The sequence below is a fragment of the Ranitomeya variabilis genome, chromosome 6 (assembly GCF_051348905.1).
Source record: "Ranitomeya variabilis isolate aRanVar5 chromosome 6, aRanVar5.hap1, whole genome shotgun sequence".
In the NCBI taxonomy this organism is placed as follows: domain Eukaryota; kingdom Metazoa; phylum Chordata; class Amphibia; order Anura; family Dendrobatidae; genus Ranitomeya; species Ranitomeya variabilis.
In genome coordinates this window covers 434,536,696-434,555,290 of record NC_135237.1, presented here as the reverse complement: position 1 = coordinate 434,555,290, position 18,595 = coordinate 434,536,696, and the positions used below count along the sequence as shown (strand labels likewise).

At 38.7% G+C, this 18,595-nt stretch overlaps 1 protein-coding gene across 1 annotated transcript in view; it reads left to right on the top strand.

The window, feature by feature from the left end:
• CDH2 (cadherin 2) overlaps window positions 1-17,874 on the top strand; it is a 400,644-nt gene extending 382,770 nt beyond the window's left edge. The window contains exons 12-16 of the mRNA XM_077270394.1: window positions 1,467-1,700; window positions 3,837-4,070; window positions 7,496-7,635; window positions 10,355-10,519; window positions 16,469-17,874. Of these exons, the coding sequence (XP_077126509.1) occupies window positions 1,467-1,700; window positions 3,837-4,070; window positions 7,496-7,635; window positions 10,355-10,519; window positions 16,469-16,675 (980 nt within the window). The 3' untranslated portion in view covers window positions 16,676-17,874. The remainder of the gene's footprint in view (window positions 1-1,466; window positions 1,701-3,836; window positions 4,071-7,495; window positions 7,636-10,354; window positions 10,520-16,468) is intronic.
• The last annotated feature ends 721 nt before the right edge of the window (window positions 17,875-18,595 follow it).

The following is an 18,595-nucleotide window of genomic DNA, read 5'->3' as shown; positions in this document are numbered from 1 at the left end:
ACGAGCCGACCTAAACTAGATCGCTGCAGCGTCGCTGTTTAGGTCGCTGTAGAGACGTCAAAAACAGCAACTCCAGAACGATGCAGGAGCGATCCAGTGACGTAACGGTGACTCACTTCTCGTTCTCGCTGGTTGTTAGCTCCATGTCAAACATTGCTGGCGTCGTTGCTTTTGATGTCAAACATGACGATACACGCCGACCTGGCGATGAAATAAAGTTCTGGACTTCTAGCTCCGACCAGCGATGGCACAGCGGGATCCAGATCGCTGCTGCGTGTCAAACACAACGAGATCGCTATCCAGGACGCTGCAACGTCACGGATTGTTGTCGTTCTCGTTGCAAAGTTGCTGAGTGTGACGGTACCTTAAGTCTTTTTCAAAAAGTACAAAATATTCTTATCTTAATCCATTTTACTTGTCTGCCGCCTCTTTGGAGTTAAAAATAGGAAGTATAAATATTTTTCAATCATATTTAAGTGTTTCCATGGAAATAGGAAAAGGATTTGATACATTGTTTTCCGTCTAGAAGGATATTTGTTTTTTAGATGTTTTGCTAATTTATATCGGCCATTCTTCGTAATACATTTATGACAAATCAGTCGTAAATGAATGTATTATACAGCAGCTCTGTTGAAGTGGATACGGATAGTTTATGAGAACGCTTGAGAATATATTGCCTCATCATAACCGTAATTAAAATAAAACCAACTCGAGTCATATTGTTTGAGAGAGATGTGCTGATGTGTGCCAAAAAGGAGAAAGGTTGATCATTGCTGGTACCCATTATCTCGGCTTGTTTCCACCCCCATTGTGTGCACACATCCACGTAATCTCATTAAATAGCTTTTTACATTGACACCATCTTATTAGATATGCACAGATCAGGGGATAATCGCAATGAGGGCTCATGAAATTGTAATGTTTTCCAAATACTAATGCATAACATAGGCTGCTAATAAATGCTGAGGTTTAATGAAAAGCTTGAAGTACTTTATGAATGTTGATATTACAATAAAATTGTAAATATAGTAAATGAAGGAAAGGCAACTGCTTTATAATGAAGCGTGAGCATTACGGGTGCCTGTAAAATGACGCTGTCCTATTTGTGGTTTTACTCTGTTGTCTTTTATGCAGTTTTTATAGTGTAATTCAAGATGATGTAAAAAAAAAGACAGGGGTGACAGGTATAGCTTGGCATACAATTCCTCAAGCCATGTCCAATTTCTGAGATCATTCAAGTGGAATACCACCGGTGACACAGACAGGCGGATGTCACACGTTCAGTATGTTCTCCCCCAGTGACCCAAAGCCGTTAAAATGACACCATTATTTCCAGTACAGTCATACAGGAATGTACGGACTATATGGGGCCAACAGCGCCACAGTCACATTCAGAATAACACAGCTTTGTCGAGCCTTAAAGATGTTTATTCTTTCTTAATGATTGACCTAATTGCTTTTCCTAGGTATTCCACCAATGAGTGGCACAGGCACATTACAGATCTATTTGCTGGACATAAATGACAACGCTCCACAAGTCTTCCCAAGAGAAGTGGAAATTTGCGAAAGACCAGATCCGAATGCAATTAACATTACAGCAGTAGATGCCGACATAAACCCTAATGCAGGACCGTTCATCTTTGAGCTCCCGTTCAGCCCAATGGATATTAAGAAGAATTGGACCATAACGCGGATAAATGGTATGTGTTTGTGACCAAGGTTCCCCCTGAATAACAGTGCTTTAGCATGTGTTAACCCAGTATCTGAGGTTCCACCACAGGTTTCAGCGGCTTTTTTTCAGCAGATTGAAGGCCTCCATTTTCACAACCCTAACTCTGGACCAGGGCAGTGTGAATTGGTCCAGAGTTAGGACCAATTGGTCATCTCTACTCTTCTGACTTTACCAAAAGCCACTAAACTCTCATAAGTGTAACAATCCACGATCTGATCCCATCTGAACTTCACCCAGTTAATTTCAGATATAGTTGTAAGTTCCTATTTGTATCAAATAGAATACAGATGGGGGAATTTGTGTCTTCTCCAGTCTAACTCCAGGCCCCTTACCAGATTTGAATACAGTTGCTTTTTAAAAATACACATTTGAATTCCAAATAACTCAACACAGGTTATCTGTGTATCATTTAAGCAAAAATGCACTATTAGCCCTATATAGCCTCTGTGTTGCAATGGCTACTGCTTACTGCAGAATGGGTTAAATAAGAATCTGTCAAGTGAGCTCTTTCTGAAGGTTCAGTGGGAGAGTTTATTTTATTTGTCTTTTTTTCTCCTCTCAGCTGATTTATGACTACAGACTAAATCAAAGTTGAATGTGCAGAGCAACAAAGAGTCTGCAAAAGCCAAGTGGGGCAAAATTTGAAATGGGACAGTGATTTTTATTCCCAAATACATACGTTTAAGAAGAAAAAAAAAAACAACTGACAATTGTGGTGGACAAACCTTTTATAAAGCTCCATGGGCAACTGCAAAGCATTTTCTTACTCAACCCTACCTAAGCGAAGTTCTTCTAGCGGGAGAGCTTCACATTGCCGCCTGGCAGCGTCTGTCTCTGTTCTCCCTTTAGAAGACACATGAACGTTTTGCTATCAGCAAAATACATGAAAAGGGGTTAAATATGTTTCTCAAAAAAACCCGTGTTGCTACGTTTATGATCCCGTTGATTATTTTTCTTCCTTTGCCTATTAGGCGTATTTTGGCTTTGTCTATTAGACTGCTTGAATTCCGTCACACTGAGCCTGCTGCTACGATTGTGTTGCTTCCCATTACTATTAGCGCTGCGAACAGTGATATTTCTGATTGTTTTGTTACCGTGTCTTTTTAAATACAACATTGTGCACATGGCTGTGAAAAATGATCTGCTATTGTTACTTTTAGAGAAAAAAGCCTTTAAGTGCAACCAAGTGCCTTTACTTTGTTTTCTTATCTGCAAAATATATTGCGGAGGTTTATGGAGGAATGTACTTTCCATTTTGCAAGGGGATATTATAGCTGGTAAATAGTTGTTCTTTTTCCAAAGAAGTTTGTAAAATCTTTTATGTGCTAAAACTTCATTTAAGACTTTCGCAGTATAACTTGCTGCTCGCTAAACTAAGAGAAAGGAAGCCGCGTTCCCACATAAAAGCTTTTTGCCAAAAACTCATTTTCTTTTAAGTCCTAAAATGGAAAACATTAAAGACTCGCTGCTACATTTTCGGCTTTGTGATACAAGTGAGGCAGAACTGCCTTGTAGACAGAGGGTAGGACAACTGATACAAGCTTCTGACCCCAAAACATGTCCACCTTGGTTCTTAACTGCTTCTCTCATGGTACCTGGACGACCATTAATTCTGATACAATAGCGACTGTTACCAAAACAAAAATGGACAAAATTTAATTTAATTTTTAATTAAGTAGTTTAATCCAGACGGTGTTATAATAGACCCCCTGTGAGGTCCTAATGCGGATGAATGGAACTAAATGTACAAATTGCTACTATAATTACAATACTACTCTGGTAAATGCCCCCCTTTCCTTTGACGTTTAATTAAAATGAATTAATAGTTTTCTGATGACTTGTTACTTGTAATCGTCTGATAATTCTGTAATGACAATTTAGGATACAATAGTGCATGGGTAGAATCCATCTTGGAAAATAGTTTTATCATTTCTGTAGAAATAGAAAAGCCCTTTTTTCTGTTTTGTGTAGCGAGAAGATGTTTAGATTGTCTGGTAATTTTACTTAAAGTTTAATGCTTGTCTAATTGAATCTTTGCATCTAATTAATCATTGTGAGTTAATTTGCCGCAAGTATACAATGAATATAATTGGTTTTTTTTAAGGTGACCATGCCCAGCTCAGTCTGAATATTGCCTCCCTCGATGATGGAATCTATAACATCCCAATTCAGATCACCGATTCAGGAAACCCTTCGTTGACAAACACTTCGTACCTCCGTGTGAAAGTCTGCTCCTGTGACATGAATGGATACTGTAGTGGAGTGGCTCCCATCATTGGCACTGGTCTGGGGACAGGAGCCATCATTGCAATTCTTCTGTGCATCATTATTTTGCTAAGTAAGTACACCTATTACAGTATTCATTGGTATATGCATACCTTTAACTTTCACACTCCAGAGCTGATAAACTGTTAGGCTTGGTTCACACTGTTGCACTAAAACACGTGTCAGTCCAGTCCACAAATTGCAGATATAACTGTCTCCGTGTGCTTGGCCCCATGGCAGACAAGAACAGGAGCTTCCGGCTTTGGACTTCACTAGTTTAGTCCAACAAAATGGACCAAATGCATTTGGTGAAAAAAAAAACCGCTTGTATCCACTGACACACAGGGTATTAGTGGTTCATTGTGCGGTGAGTACAGTAATGTACACTGTACTAATTTATGGCCGTCTGAATGAGCCCTTAAACTTTGAGGTCTCTTTGTGAAAGATCCTGGAAGGGCTCCAGGGAAGTTAATCCATTTTAGATGTCTGCATAAATAGACTGATCACAGATTAGTAACCGAACATTAGTCACTAGATACCTGCTTTAATACAGCTTTGTTCAAAGGGTTTCCCACTTTCAAAAAAATGGACTCCGAATGCTGTAAAATACCTAAAATAACGCGCACAGCAGGTAATCACCATCTAGGTATCCAGCAACGGCTTTCCGACCGCTTCTGCAGTCTCACACTGGCCGTGTCAAGCACCACTGTAGCCAATCACCGAATTCAGTGGCCTGTGCCATCTACCTTAGAGAAGCCATTGAGGTCAGTGATTAGCTGACGGCTGTGTTTGTTCTTTTAAGTATTTTACAGAGTTTGGAGTCCACTTACCTGAAAGTGGAAAACTCCTTTAAGTCTCCTATTTTACCCCACTTTAGAGCAACTTGGGGTGGACACTGAGCGTGAGCAGTTATAGCTTTCTTTTATTTCCATAATTTCAGTAAATTCCAGTTAAAAAGCAATGTAATGATTTTTTTGTAATATTTCTTTGTGCAGTTATTCTCTTAAGATGGTTTGTAATTAAATTAAAGGGACTTTAAAGCACACAACGACTGTTCAAAATAAGTTCCGCAGCTCAGTGCTTCACGATGGGGCCAATCATTTATGTACACCTTCCCACCGGCTTGTTTTCCCTCTCATTCCCCCTTTTCTTTGAAGGACAGCGCTGGTTTCATAGATCCAAAGAAGGGCAGACAGATGGAAACCAAGCAGGTGGGAAGGTGTATATAAATGATTAGCCCCGCCATGGAGCGCCGAGTGCCTGTACTAGGTTTGAACAGTCATTATGTGCTGACAGAGTCCCTTTTACGACTGGTGATACCATTGTCAATGGTCGGATCCCTACAGAATCAAATACTGACATTGTTCCTTTCTGCTATTATGCCTTTAGAAATTTAAGAATAAACTGGCAATTGGCTGTTACCTGTTGGGGAGGGGGGGGGGGGGGTCCCTACATGTTCTTATACTTTAAACACCAAAAACACCGAGTAACAATCCTTTAAAAAATTATTACAACATTTTTATAGAAAAATACACATAAAGACAGGTAAAAAAATGTACATTAGATATAAAAAACAAAAACACGTATAGTAGGTATGGGAACTGGACCATGGAGAATTTACTCAGATAGTGCAACAAATGCTAGTCATAAAGTGCCAGTGCTTCAGCATTTCAAAACAACCCAATACACAAAATGGTATTGCTGGTAAAAGAGTAATTAATCATAGTCAATCAGACAATTGAATTAGATTATCCTGGGAAGAAAAAATCCCAGGCAGCATACCAGTACATGTATGGAAAATACAATGTATCACTTAGTCCATATCCTTACCCATATTGTCCTGCTAGCCCCATTGTGCCATCTGCTGACATCATGCATATCCGCTATTATTCCTTTAGAAATTTACGAATAAACTGGCAATTGGTTGTTATCTATTGGGGATGTGTCTCTACATGTTCTTATACTGTCCAATCAGTGATGCAAGTATCTACCTCTAGGATCACACCCATCGACAAGGGGAATGGTACCATCCAGTTGTCAATTTTCTTTTTTTTTAATATAACATTTCAGTTTAACTTTAAGAAAAGATGAATTTTTCTATCATTAAGAATACAGGCATTAAAAATCCACGTCAGGGGAGATGACAGGCATTGTTTAAGCCTCATTCTCAGACTGTTAGTTAGACAAAGAGATTAGAAGTTTCACAGATAAATAAATAATTATGCCTGAAGTTTTGTTTCTCTACATATGTAAGTTACTTAACTTATAATGCACAGATATTCCAAGAAAAAGGATGAGACTTGCCTCAATGATCAAGTGGTAATAGTAGAGCAATGCTGCCAGCACACTGCAGTAGACACATGTAGCACAGCTAAAGGAGCAATCCACAAACCACATAAATAATTCTGGCAGTACAGTGTTTTCCCCAATACTCGTAAGATTGCTGCAGTTGTGATGGATCTTATCATCATCGGAATTCATGTCATGTGCGATGGCAGAAACAGGCAGCGATTCGGAATCCGTCTCCGCTTATTGTTTACACGTAACGTTGGGTTAAGGAGTAATACTAATAATACAAATGTCAAGCACAAAATGTTTAATAAATGATCTTTAGCATTCATAAAGACAGATTACACTGAGCATGTTCCAGCTAGTGGATCAGACGATATCTGTATATGTGCAGTACATCATCCCCCGTAGGAGCCTATGACAGCACCGTATGTGATGGGGGTACACAATAGCATGTCGGCAGCAAATATCGCTGCTAATACAGGTCTTATGTGAATTGTCACTCAGCTTTTTCCGTGTCCTGAAGGAAAGTCAGCCTAGTTATACTGCAGGGTAGCGGGAAGCCAATATCAGTTGTAGCCATGTTGTCTTAGTATCTTATGAAGTGAAAGATGTGGTGGAGTGGAAATGATATCAGAGGAACACATGAGGACCACTTGGGCATTTTATGGTGATTTGGGGGGGGAGACGTTCTGTAAGTAGAACATCTTTAAAAATGACGCATATTTTAAACATTACCATAGCAATAAAATCCAAGGGAACAGACAAGAGCTGTAATCTCTCCAAATCATATAACAAGATCAGAATGGGTATTGTTCGAAACATCTGCAGTGCAAATGATTTACAGGCTTTCAGCTTGTTTTTATGTTACACACATTTGTTTTACAGTTGTTAAAACCGATGTCGAAGGCAAATTGATTTACTTGTTCAAGTTAAAGTGTATTAATATTTAAAAGCCTTAGTTAAACTAATTGCCTTACTTAATTTGTCTACAAGAGAAATCAGATATGTTTAAAGCAAGATTTGGAAATAATTGGGTGAAAATTCCATTATGGGCTCAAGCCAAATATCACATTACTATTAGTCTTCCTTTGTACCGTGCAAATTAATGAATCTGCTGGTGCCTTAGTCACAAATTGCAATCATTAAATGTCCGCCTGTAACTACAGTTCTTTCTATATTTAACTCGTTATTATTTGTATACAACAGCTCTGGTATTAATGTTTGTGGTGTGGATGAAACGTCGTGATAAGGAAAGACAAGCCAAACAGCTTCTCATTGACCCCGAGGATGATGTCAGAGACAACATCTTGAAGTATGATGAAGAAGGTGGGGGAGAGGAGGATCAGGTAATAATTCTTAATATGCAAGACATTAATTCTGAGATCATTTCCAGCCTGTAGTATATAACATTTGCCTCTGGACTGCGCAAAATCAATGTATCCTAAATTGGAATTTGAGTAATCTGATAAAACTGTGATGAATACCCAACAAATTGACCCAAGTGTCGGGAAGAAAGGAGAGGGTACAGTCCAGTTTAGCCCAGTGCCTTTCTAAGCTTGAGTTGTCCAGTTATGGAGCCTCTCTGCATTTGCAATTATGTGTGCACCCAAATACCCTTTGCCAAGCTGCATGGACACTATGTATAATATTAGTGTACTGGAGCAACGGAATATTACAAATAGATTTCATTACTCTAGAGATAAAAGAACATTTTAAGATAACATCATTTCTAAAAAATGTGCTATATAAGCTATTAATACTCACTTTATGCCAGGAGTCAAAAGAAATATTTTCTTAGTGTAGAGAAAACAGTTGCAGAAATATTAGTGTGAACTTAGAAGGGAAATTAATGTGTAAGTAAAGCTGCTGATATTGTTTCAAATTATATTCTGGACGGTCCAGGAACTGAAGATATGTTACACAGAGAAGTTATACAGTTGTGTCCACAGTCTCCTAGGTGCCTGTGAGCACCCTTACCTGTATAGCTGTGCTCAACCCTACTTATTGTTTTGTCCTCAATTACCTATACAGATGTGCCCACTCTTACCTTTCCATATAGGTATGTGGTCAGCCTTACTTATTCAGCTGTGCCCAACCTTACCTAAACGGATACGTCCAGCTTGTCCTATACAGTTGTGTCCACAATTATCTATACGGATAAGTTCACCCTTTCCTATACAGTTGTGTCCACAATTATCTATACAAATAAGTCCACCCTTTCCAATACAGTTGTGTCCACAATTATCTATACGGATAAGTTCACCCTTTCCTATACAGTTGTGTCCACAATTATCTATACGGATAAGTTCACCCTTTCCTATACAGTTGTGTCCACAATTATCTATACAAATAAGTCCACCCTTTCCAATACAGTTGTGTCCACAATTATCTATACAGATAAGTCCACCCTTTCCTATACAGTTGTGTCCACAATTATCTATACAGATAAGTCCACCCTTTCCTATACAGTTGTGTCCACAATTATCTATACGGATAAGTCCACCCTTTCCTATACAGTTGTGTCCACAATTATCTATACGGATAAGTCCACCCTTTCCTATACAGTTGTGTCCACAATTATCTATACAAATAAGTCCACCCTTTCCTATACAGTTGTGTCCACAATTATCTATACAGATAAGTCCACCCTTTCCTATACAGTTGTGTCCACAATTATCTATAAAAATAAGTCCACCCTTTCCTATACAGTTGTGTCCACAATTATCTATACGGATAAGTCCACCCTTTCCTATACAGTTGTGTCCACAATTATCTATACAGATAAGTCCACCCTTTCCTTTACAGTTGTGTCCACAATTATCTATACAGATAAGTCCACCCTTTCCTATACAGTTGTGTCCACAATTATCTATACAGATAAGTTCACCCTTTCCTATACAGTTGTGTCCACAATTATCTATACGGATAAGTCCACCCTTTCCTATACAGTTGTGTCCACAATTATCTATACAGGTAAGTCCACCCTTTCCTTTACAGTTGTGTCCACAATTATCTATACAGATAAGTCCACCCTTTCCTATACAGTTGTGTCCACAATTATCTATACGGATAAGTCCACCCTTTCCTATACAGTTGTGTCCACAATTATCTATACAGGTAAGTCCACCCTTTCCTTTACAGTTGTGTCCACAATTATCTATACAGATAAGTCCACCCTTTCCTATATAGTTGTGCCCATCTTTACCCATACAGATGTGCCCCTTGTTACCTATATAGCTGTACCCATCTTTACCTATACAGATGTGTCCACCAGTACCACCAGCACACGTAAAGGCAAATAATCCCGCTATACTCATGTGAGTCATGTTGAGCCATGCGGTAAAGTAAAGAAGGACACATGCAGTCTATACTCTATAATGGAGTTGCCCTTTTTCTAGACTTCCATGATAACAATATGATTAGCCGCTTCCCTATAATGTTTGCTGACAGGGCACTATAGACAGCTCTTGTCTGTACAAGTCAGGATTACTTATTGTAATTATGGAGATATTAAGAAATTCTGTACAGTATATGAAACACAATGGGAAAAAATATTCCCACCGAAATCATTGTCGTACTCTCCATCTTCCATTTGCTCTTTCTAAAATAGATTGAAGTGTATTTACTAAATATACTATATAGACATGTATGTAATGGCGGCAGGCCAGTATATCAGAAGGGATTATACAGCATGGACCTGGCTAAGGCAATGTCCACTGCGCTCCCCTGGATTTACGTCCAGCTTTGTGCTCTGCAGAGTGAAGCTAATGTTACATCTTGTAAAATGAGACCCACAACTTCCTTTTTCACACATAATAAATTAACATTTTTTTCTTAAGGTGTTGATTGCATCAGAAAGTACTGAGGTGTTTTGTCACCTAAATCAGACACCTCTCGTGAACGGTGCATATTATAATTTCCATTATTACTCATAACTAAAGCGTGGGAGATTAGTCTGCACATGATAATATTTACCCAAGGATGTAATGTAAAAATAGCCTAATTTTCGCTTTGTTTGTTTTGTGCGCTTGTTTTTTTTATAACCATACTTATTTTATATTTTAGGATTATGATTTAAGCCAATTACAACAACCGGACACCGTAGAGCCAGACACAATTAAGCCTGTGGGGATACGGCGTATGGATGAAAGACCAATTCATGCAGAGCCTCAGTATCCTGTCCGCTCAGCCGCTCCACATCCTGGTGATATTGGAGACTTCATCAACGAGGTGAGCTATAATATGTTCCCACTGCTCCAGAATTATTGGGAAAACTTTACACATATTTCTTCAGCTAATCCTAGAAAGGGCAACTGAACTCATAAATGGGACTTAGAATTCTGCAACTTTAATAGCCATATGTCTGACTGACCGGTCACAGAGATAGGAGACAGTGGGTGGGGAGTAAGGAGTGAGGGCAGGAGATCTGCAAGTGCAATATCCAATCCCACTGAACTTGCAGCTCATCATACAGTTTCAACTATAGATTTCTCTTAAACAGCAAAATGGATTTCTACTAGGAAAGGCAAAAATGTAATAAGGATTAAAGCTCTTTTTTGTACATCCTACTAGCTTGGGGTATAAAATCCGGGTTTCACTATGAATCCATCAGGGACCTCGTTCTGGCGGAAGAGTTTATAACTCTTATAATTGTTGTCCTTAGCTCCTCTTAGCTAATTTGTGACCGACAGCTTAGTCTTCATCAGACGCCAGCAGTTGACGTTGACGTGCACATGACTGGGGGCGCATTGCAGTGATGTAGTGCACTCCCGTTGCTTGCGCGCTGAAGTCAACTGCCAGCTGCAGAAGAGGACGCGGCGCTGCGGGGGAGCGGAGGATTACAGACCTCTCCGTTCTTTGTAGGTGGGAAAACTTGCGAAATCGGCAGTGTATTAAATACTTATGTTATTTTCCCATATATATTGCATCGGGGCCCATCTGACTAGTTACGCCACTGACTATAACATATGGGAATAGGCAGAGGATGGTCCAAAAAAGCATTATGTAGGTGCACATAATAAACTAAAACCATAGGAAGGTATTGTTCATAAAGACTGGCTTTTCTTAAATTTCTTATGCCAATCTTGATTAAAAGCTCTCTGAAGTTTGATGTGCAAAGACTTTTCAATGACATTGGTGCATATTTTGGGCTATCTGTGATCAAGAATCAGAAATCTATTCCAGCTATTCCATGACATACCTTTCTTTTGTAACTTTTCTCTCTTCCTGGAGTAAACTATAGTGAATCTATTGGGCTGTTCTTGGCCAAGTCCCCTCTCAATAAGCCCAACGTACTCTTAAGGAAAATAGCAAGGCTGACATAAAATAGGGAAAAGTTACAAAATGTTGCATATGTGCAACAATCTTTAGTAATGCCCACACTTACTATGTGTAGTGTATAATACAACCATGTTTTATATGACAGATAGGCCTCCTTTTGGGCCTCAATGTTTATGATCAATAGTAACATTATAATGTTCCATGGCATTCTTCTCTGAAGCCTTGGTGACTAACTCCTTTGTCTTATAAAATATTTTGGCATAAGACTTGTGCGCGCTGTGAACCATGAAGCCTGTATAGCTCATTGACAAGCTTCTGGTTTTCTCCAGTTGACGCCCATTTTTTGCTCATTTCCTCTTGGTTCCTAAGAACCTTCAATCAGCAATGAAGGCATCAGCTCTATACGACTATGCTACTAAAAGAACTGGCTACTGTATTCACAGGAAGAATTAATTTGGCCGGGAAATAATAGCCTATCAATGCTGCATTGTCTGTTAAATTCAGTTATCAACCAAATTTAATAATAGTTAATTTTTATTTCCCTCACGTATCCCCCTTTCAGTTGGTGAGAATGGTTGAAATTCAATACCTTCATAATTACCAAGAGTTGTTTCAAATAGGATTAGTGTATAGAGCAGCCAAATTAAATCAATTATGTAAGTGCTTTATACACTTGTCTTGTGAAGCATTTTAACAGCCCTGTGAGTTGGTTCTTAAGTTATTCAAGCAAAGGCCGTGTATATTATAATAGCGAAGGACAAAATGTCTTCCTTGATTTACTTGGGACACAATGTGGTCAATGTCATATCTCTGTGATACTTATGCCTTTTGAACACTTCTCATTCATTCATTCATTAGTAGAACTGTGGTAATAGACGTTAATTCCATTTCTTTGAGTTTTTATGAGCTTCCAACTTAAAAGGAACCTGACAGCTGATATATGGCACACAAACCACGAGCAGCTTGTATCAGACACCGACTGCATGATCTCAACCATGTATGTATGACTGCGTTTCAGAGAAACACATGCTTTAAAAGATGTCCGTGGACCAAGCCACATGGATGAGTGGTCAAAATAGCTTCTCCCCAATCACTTTCCTTGATTGACTTATCTATCTCTGCATGCGTGTATAGGGAGAGACTTATCGGTCATTGGCATCGGGCAGGGATTGGCCTTTATTGACTCGTCACCCTTGTGACTTGTTCCCCACCTGGTCGGCTTTTAAAGTATGTTTTTCTCTGAAAAGTCGCAGTGTTTCAGAATCAAACATACATGGCTGAAATCATACAGCAAGTGGCGTATACATGCAGGCCGATCCACTATCGGGTTCCTTTTAAAGGATATGAGATTTTGGTACAATCAGTATTGTCTTTTTTAGTGTAAACCTGCGTAGGCCTCTTCAGGAGCTCTGTACTCTGTACTTTTCAGATAGATTACAGGGGTTGTTTGTTTCAACTTGTTCTTCGCTGCCAATTTAGCGCCTCTAATTTGGTGCTCACTGCTGGTTGCTACAACTGTGATTTTATTTCTACAGCCATCACTGCTGCAGCCAATCACTAGACTTAGTGGTCTTGTGCTGTCCATCTCAGCATAAATGCTGATTGCAGTGATTGGCTGCCACAGTCAAGTATTGTAGGCCTAATGCCATCTCTGCAGCCTTTTCAACAACGACATTGGTAAGCAACAGGGAGGCGGCACTAGAACGGGGAGGAGTTTGTTTGCTTCTGTTATTTTTAAGGAAATCAAGCCTTTGGGATAGTAAAATGTAAAAACAGATAACCTGTTGATTTACTAAAAAATTTGAAGGAAGGTCAGAATGACTTTTCTGATGAATATAATATTCTAGTTTCTGTGATGGGACGTTGATCCAGGGAACTAGTTTGATTGCAGTATATGGAGTTGGTAAGGAATTTTCCCTATAATATGAAGCTATTAACATCTACTTTGTGGGATGTTTGCCTTCATCTGGATAAACATGTTAAATTATAGGTAGAATTGGATGAAGTTGTGTATTTTTCAACCTTAAAACTGTGAAGCCCCTATAAGCTGTCATGCGATAAAATCTTCAGTGCTGCAGATCAGATTTATTTTCCAGAGCTGATGTGACAGTACTGGAACCGGTGTCCTGTTTGGTTGCAATGAACAACATTGACCTTTTTTGCATGAGAAATATTATTCATATGGCCAATAATGTAATAGAAAATCTCTACCCCTCTTTTTCCAATTGTCCTTATCATAAGTTTGCTGTGTTTTAGTCCTTCCCCATTAGCCACTGGACTTGTTTTCCTTAACTGTTTGGTTCTGGCCGTTCTTTCAGACATTAGTCTCAATGGTTTCCTAAGTTCAGGCACATTCCTCAGTTAAATATCGCTAGGATTCATTCTTTCTCACTTAATTCTACCAACATTGTAATCCACTTATAAATTATATCTCGGTCTGACAGCTGTGCCCATTTCAGTCCATGCAAAACTCTTTATTTACACATTTTTCCATCTTTAAAAAAAACCTCTCCTGAACAGCCACTAATCTTCACCCCGTCCTCCTATCTCCATGAAATTAAGAATTATAACCCTTCCTTGGAAAAGCTGTAATCATTTTGTCTAGCTATGTCATCGATCCTGTCAGTAATAAAATATTTCTCTATTTTCTCTTCTCATATAACTGATGGTTTTCATACATTTCTAGATTACTATAATGTATGTTTGTTCTTTTAATATTTATTTTGAATTATATTTATTTAAAATCACTAGAAATTATTAATACCTTTTCATTATTAGTTATGGTAAATCATTTTTTTTTTCTGCCCGATATAATGTACATATTCAAAAGTGTACTGCTGATTTTACAATAAAGAAAGAAATCAATAAATCGCCACTGTTTTCAATGGGAATTGGGTTCTAGTACAGTTCTGGTACTAAAAAACCAACCCAAACCGAACTTTGGAATTAATTTCAGATCCGTTACCAGAACCCGAATTTCCATGGGTCCGCTCATCCCTAGTCACCACAATTCTATCTTAAACCACAAACGGCACTCACACTGTATTCTGCTTTAGAGACAATGTTTTTCGAGGAGAATGCCATCAGTTATTCCATGTGACAATTTTTTCTGATGATCCTCTGTATAAAATCAGACATACAGAGGTGCAGTATGGACCAATAGATGTCTCTGGGTGCTTTATAATTAATTAATGCAGCATGCAGTGAATCTTGTTGTATGGCAGCTGCCTGTTTCGGATACCGAATGCAAGTAAGGCTAGATAGCGGATAACTTACTGATTGTTGGGAGTTGGTCTACTGGGACCCCCAGAACAGAGCACTGGAATTGAGGACTTTGGTTCTGTACTGTCTTGTCTCAAGTATATCAGGGGTCCACATGATTGACCTCTGTTTTATTCATTGTCCATGGAACTGTGTGAGAAAGCCAAGCACAATGCTCCACTATTTCTGGCAGTTACATAGACAATGAATGGAAAAGGAAGTTGAATATGCGCACCTCTGCTCTATTCAAGACTGGGCTATGTAGGTCCAGTGTTCTGGGCTCCAGAGCCTTGATGTCTGGATTCTCTGGGGGGCCTCAATCAATAATGTCAAACTGGCCAAGAGTGACCAATCGGAGCTCAGCTTTCATTTCTTATTACTGGTTTACAAATATAAAAGCTGCACTGTGATTGGTTGCTATGGACAGCATGGCCAGTCTAACATTTAAAGATTTGATATATGAGGCTCTGTTGTGTTTAGGAAATGACCCCGCTTAAAAAAGTAATGTGGATCAAAAAGGCTACATGAACAGAAACAACTCATTTAATGTCAGTAATAGTAATAGCAATAATATGTTGAGATTAAAAAAAGTATGTAAATGACACATAAAGAAGCAATCCAGAGATTTTTTTTATTTCTCCTTTTGTTAGCAATAATGTGTGCAGTGTTAGTGTAATGAGTGCAGTGTTAGTGTAATGATGAGTGAAGTAATAAGTTCACCGGTCGCTGACTCTGCCATTCTGTTCTGTTCTGTGACTACATTTGTAACCCGAGGGATCCCATAGTCTTTTGTTTGGAGCAGGGGTGTGACGCTAGTCGCAACTCACGGACGGAAGCCGTGAGTCAGTGAAGCCAGACGTTCCGGGGTCAATACCAAAAGAGCACGTAGTAAACCAAGGGAAAATACGAAGTCGTAAGTGAGGTCACATGCCAGGGTTAGAATACCAGAGTAATAGTGGATAAGCAAAGGGGCAATAGCAAACGGGTAGTCAGAACACGGTCCAAATGTCAGCAGCCGAAGATCAGAACTTACAGCACACGGTACAGGTAAACACACACTAGAGAGCACAAGCTTAGAACAAGCTTTTGACTGGCAGTGATGTGGGCCAGACAGCTCACCTAAATAGCAGGGCAATTACCAAGAACATGGAGCACCTGTGGAAATCTCTGCCCCTTCCAGTCTCAGATAGGAACTCTGAGCAGAGCAATCGTGACAGTGGGTTACTTTATCAATTCTAGTCTAAGAGGCTTGTTAGCCTCGTTCTGAGTCTCATAAACTTACATTGAGAAAACATAAAAAGTGACCCCCTCTCCACACAGAGAGCATTTTGTGATTTGACAAGTTACAAATGCAGTCACGTGCTGCCGAAATGGGCCAGAGCGCTGCTAAAAATGTCAGAAGAGGCAATAGGTGAATATATTATACTTTACACTCATGGTTGCTAACAGGGAGGAATAAAAAAAGGTACCAGAGTGCTAGTTTAAGTTCAGGTATGAAGAAAAAATGAATTTCTCAATCATAAACCAAAGCGATATGAAATCATGGTGTAATTCATCAGTATAGCAGATATCATCATTGAGACCCACTTCCATGTAACTAAAATAAAAAAAATGTAATTGTGTATTTTTCTTTTCTAGGGGCTGAAAGCAGCAGACAATGACCCCACGGCTCCACCTTACGACTCGCTCTTAGTGTTTGACTATGAAGGTAGTGGTTCTACTGCTGGCTCTCTAAGCTCCCTGAACTCATCAAGTAGTGGTGGCGAGCAAGATTATGATTACCTAAATGACTGGGGCCCTCGCTTCAAGAAACTTGCTGATATGTACGGAGGAGGAGATGATTGAACTTTGGAGTGAACGTTCAGTTCGTTTTTGTGGACAAGAACAAACATTTGAACTGATATTCCCAAAAAGCGTAAAGAAGCTTGGCTTTAACTTTGTAGTCTACTAGCACAAGTGCTTGTTTGAAGGCTTTGGCATAGGCTGCAAACCAATTTGGGCTCAGTGGGAATATCAGTCATCCAATACTGTTTGGAAAAAAAAATGATTGAGCTCAGTTACACTTGAATTTTACAGTACAGAAGCACTGGGATTTTATGTGCCTTTTTGTACCTTTTTCAGATCGGATTTAGTTTTATGTTCAACGCTTTAATGGTACTGATTTCTGAAAGGGTGAAAAGACAAGGTATGTTGTGGGTGGGGTGGCGTAAGTAATTACAAGGATTTTCTTCATCGCGCCTTTTTTTCATTTTTTTTTTACGTTGTGTTGCTTTTGTTATAATCTGGAGAAAAAGAACAAATTTCATTAGAATAACTTTATTAGCTGCAACAAAATCATGTGATTGACATGTACAGTGCATTATACTTAGGTGTAGGTATTAGGATTATCTCATTGGAAGTCTACTGGATTTTGCAGTTGGTTGCAGGAAAAGGGAGTTGTCATATCACCAGTTTTTAGCATAATTGACTTTTTTTTTCGTAGCCGGATAGATTATTTTTTTCACAAGATAGGCACATTTTGGTCTTAATCATTGTACACTTTTTTCATTTGGGTAATTTTTTTTTTTCACTTCACTGTAAAAATGGTATGTGTACATAATGTTTTATCAACATAGTCTATAAAGAAGTTTCCAAACTTCCGAACATGTGTATGTATTATTTGGACTATGGATTCAGGTTTTGCATGTTTATATCTTTTTTTCTTTATGAATAAAGTATTTACAAAACAGGTGACAAACATAATTATGTTAAAGCAGACAAACTGTAGAATCCGTAAACCATTTTTCTTTTCTATTCTTATTGATTTGGGAGGGCAAAAACAAAAAAAAGTTCTTAGCACAAATGTTTTACATAATTTGTACCAAAAAAATAAACAAATCAGATAGGGGCAAACTGACGTCAGCGGCACTACTAATACATGTTTAAAGGGGTGGGAAGCTTTTAAACTGGAGAGACTTTGACAACGGCTTTGCCTCTGTATTGTGTACCAGAATATAAATGATGCACCTCTGACCCCACGTTCTGAATAAAATGCTAATTTTGGATCTGGTGACTGGTTTGAATTTTTTTCCTTTCCACTTCAACAATTTTGAATGTTCTGAAAAATCCCAAGATACCTTGAATTCAATACAGAAAAACATGAAAAAGCATATTACCGGTGTTGGCAATAGCTGTTACATACTTCTTATGTGTACTACTGAAAAGAAATCTGATTTCCCTTTTGAATATGGAAGTACAAAAGTAAATGGTGAATTTGAGTGGTTGAGGAGTTGCTTGGGAATCCATGTCTTCGATGTGTGGCAGTTGAAGGAAACCGTGCTCATTCATTCATGTCTTGAAAAGAAGGAACATTTAATGAAATCACAAGTGGAACCTGTATTTTGCATTACGCCGAACAGTGTTGTTTGTTACTAGTAACAAATGAGAGCAAACCTAACACAATAATTTACAATAATTAAAATGTGCCCTTTCATTGAGCCAGGCGACATGAAAACATAATACATTAGCAGTGTTCGTTCCCTTTGGTTCTTGCAGACAGAGCTCTTTTTCCTAATGATTGGATTTCTGGTCATTAAGTGGCCCAGCGTACCTGGGGATTTCTGTAATGGAGCCTTACATTTGCCCTTTTGTGTCCTAAAGTTTAGGCAACAACAATAAATCTGTGTGATAATAAGCAAAACAGCAAAATTGCTTATTTTGGTTTATTGTAAAAACTAATTTTGTGGTTTGCTTTTTCATCTATTGTCCTTTTTTATATTGTAGAGT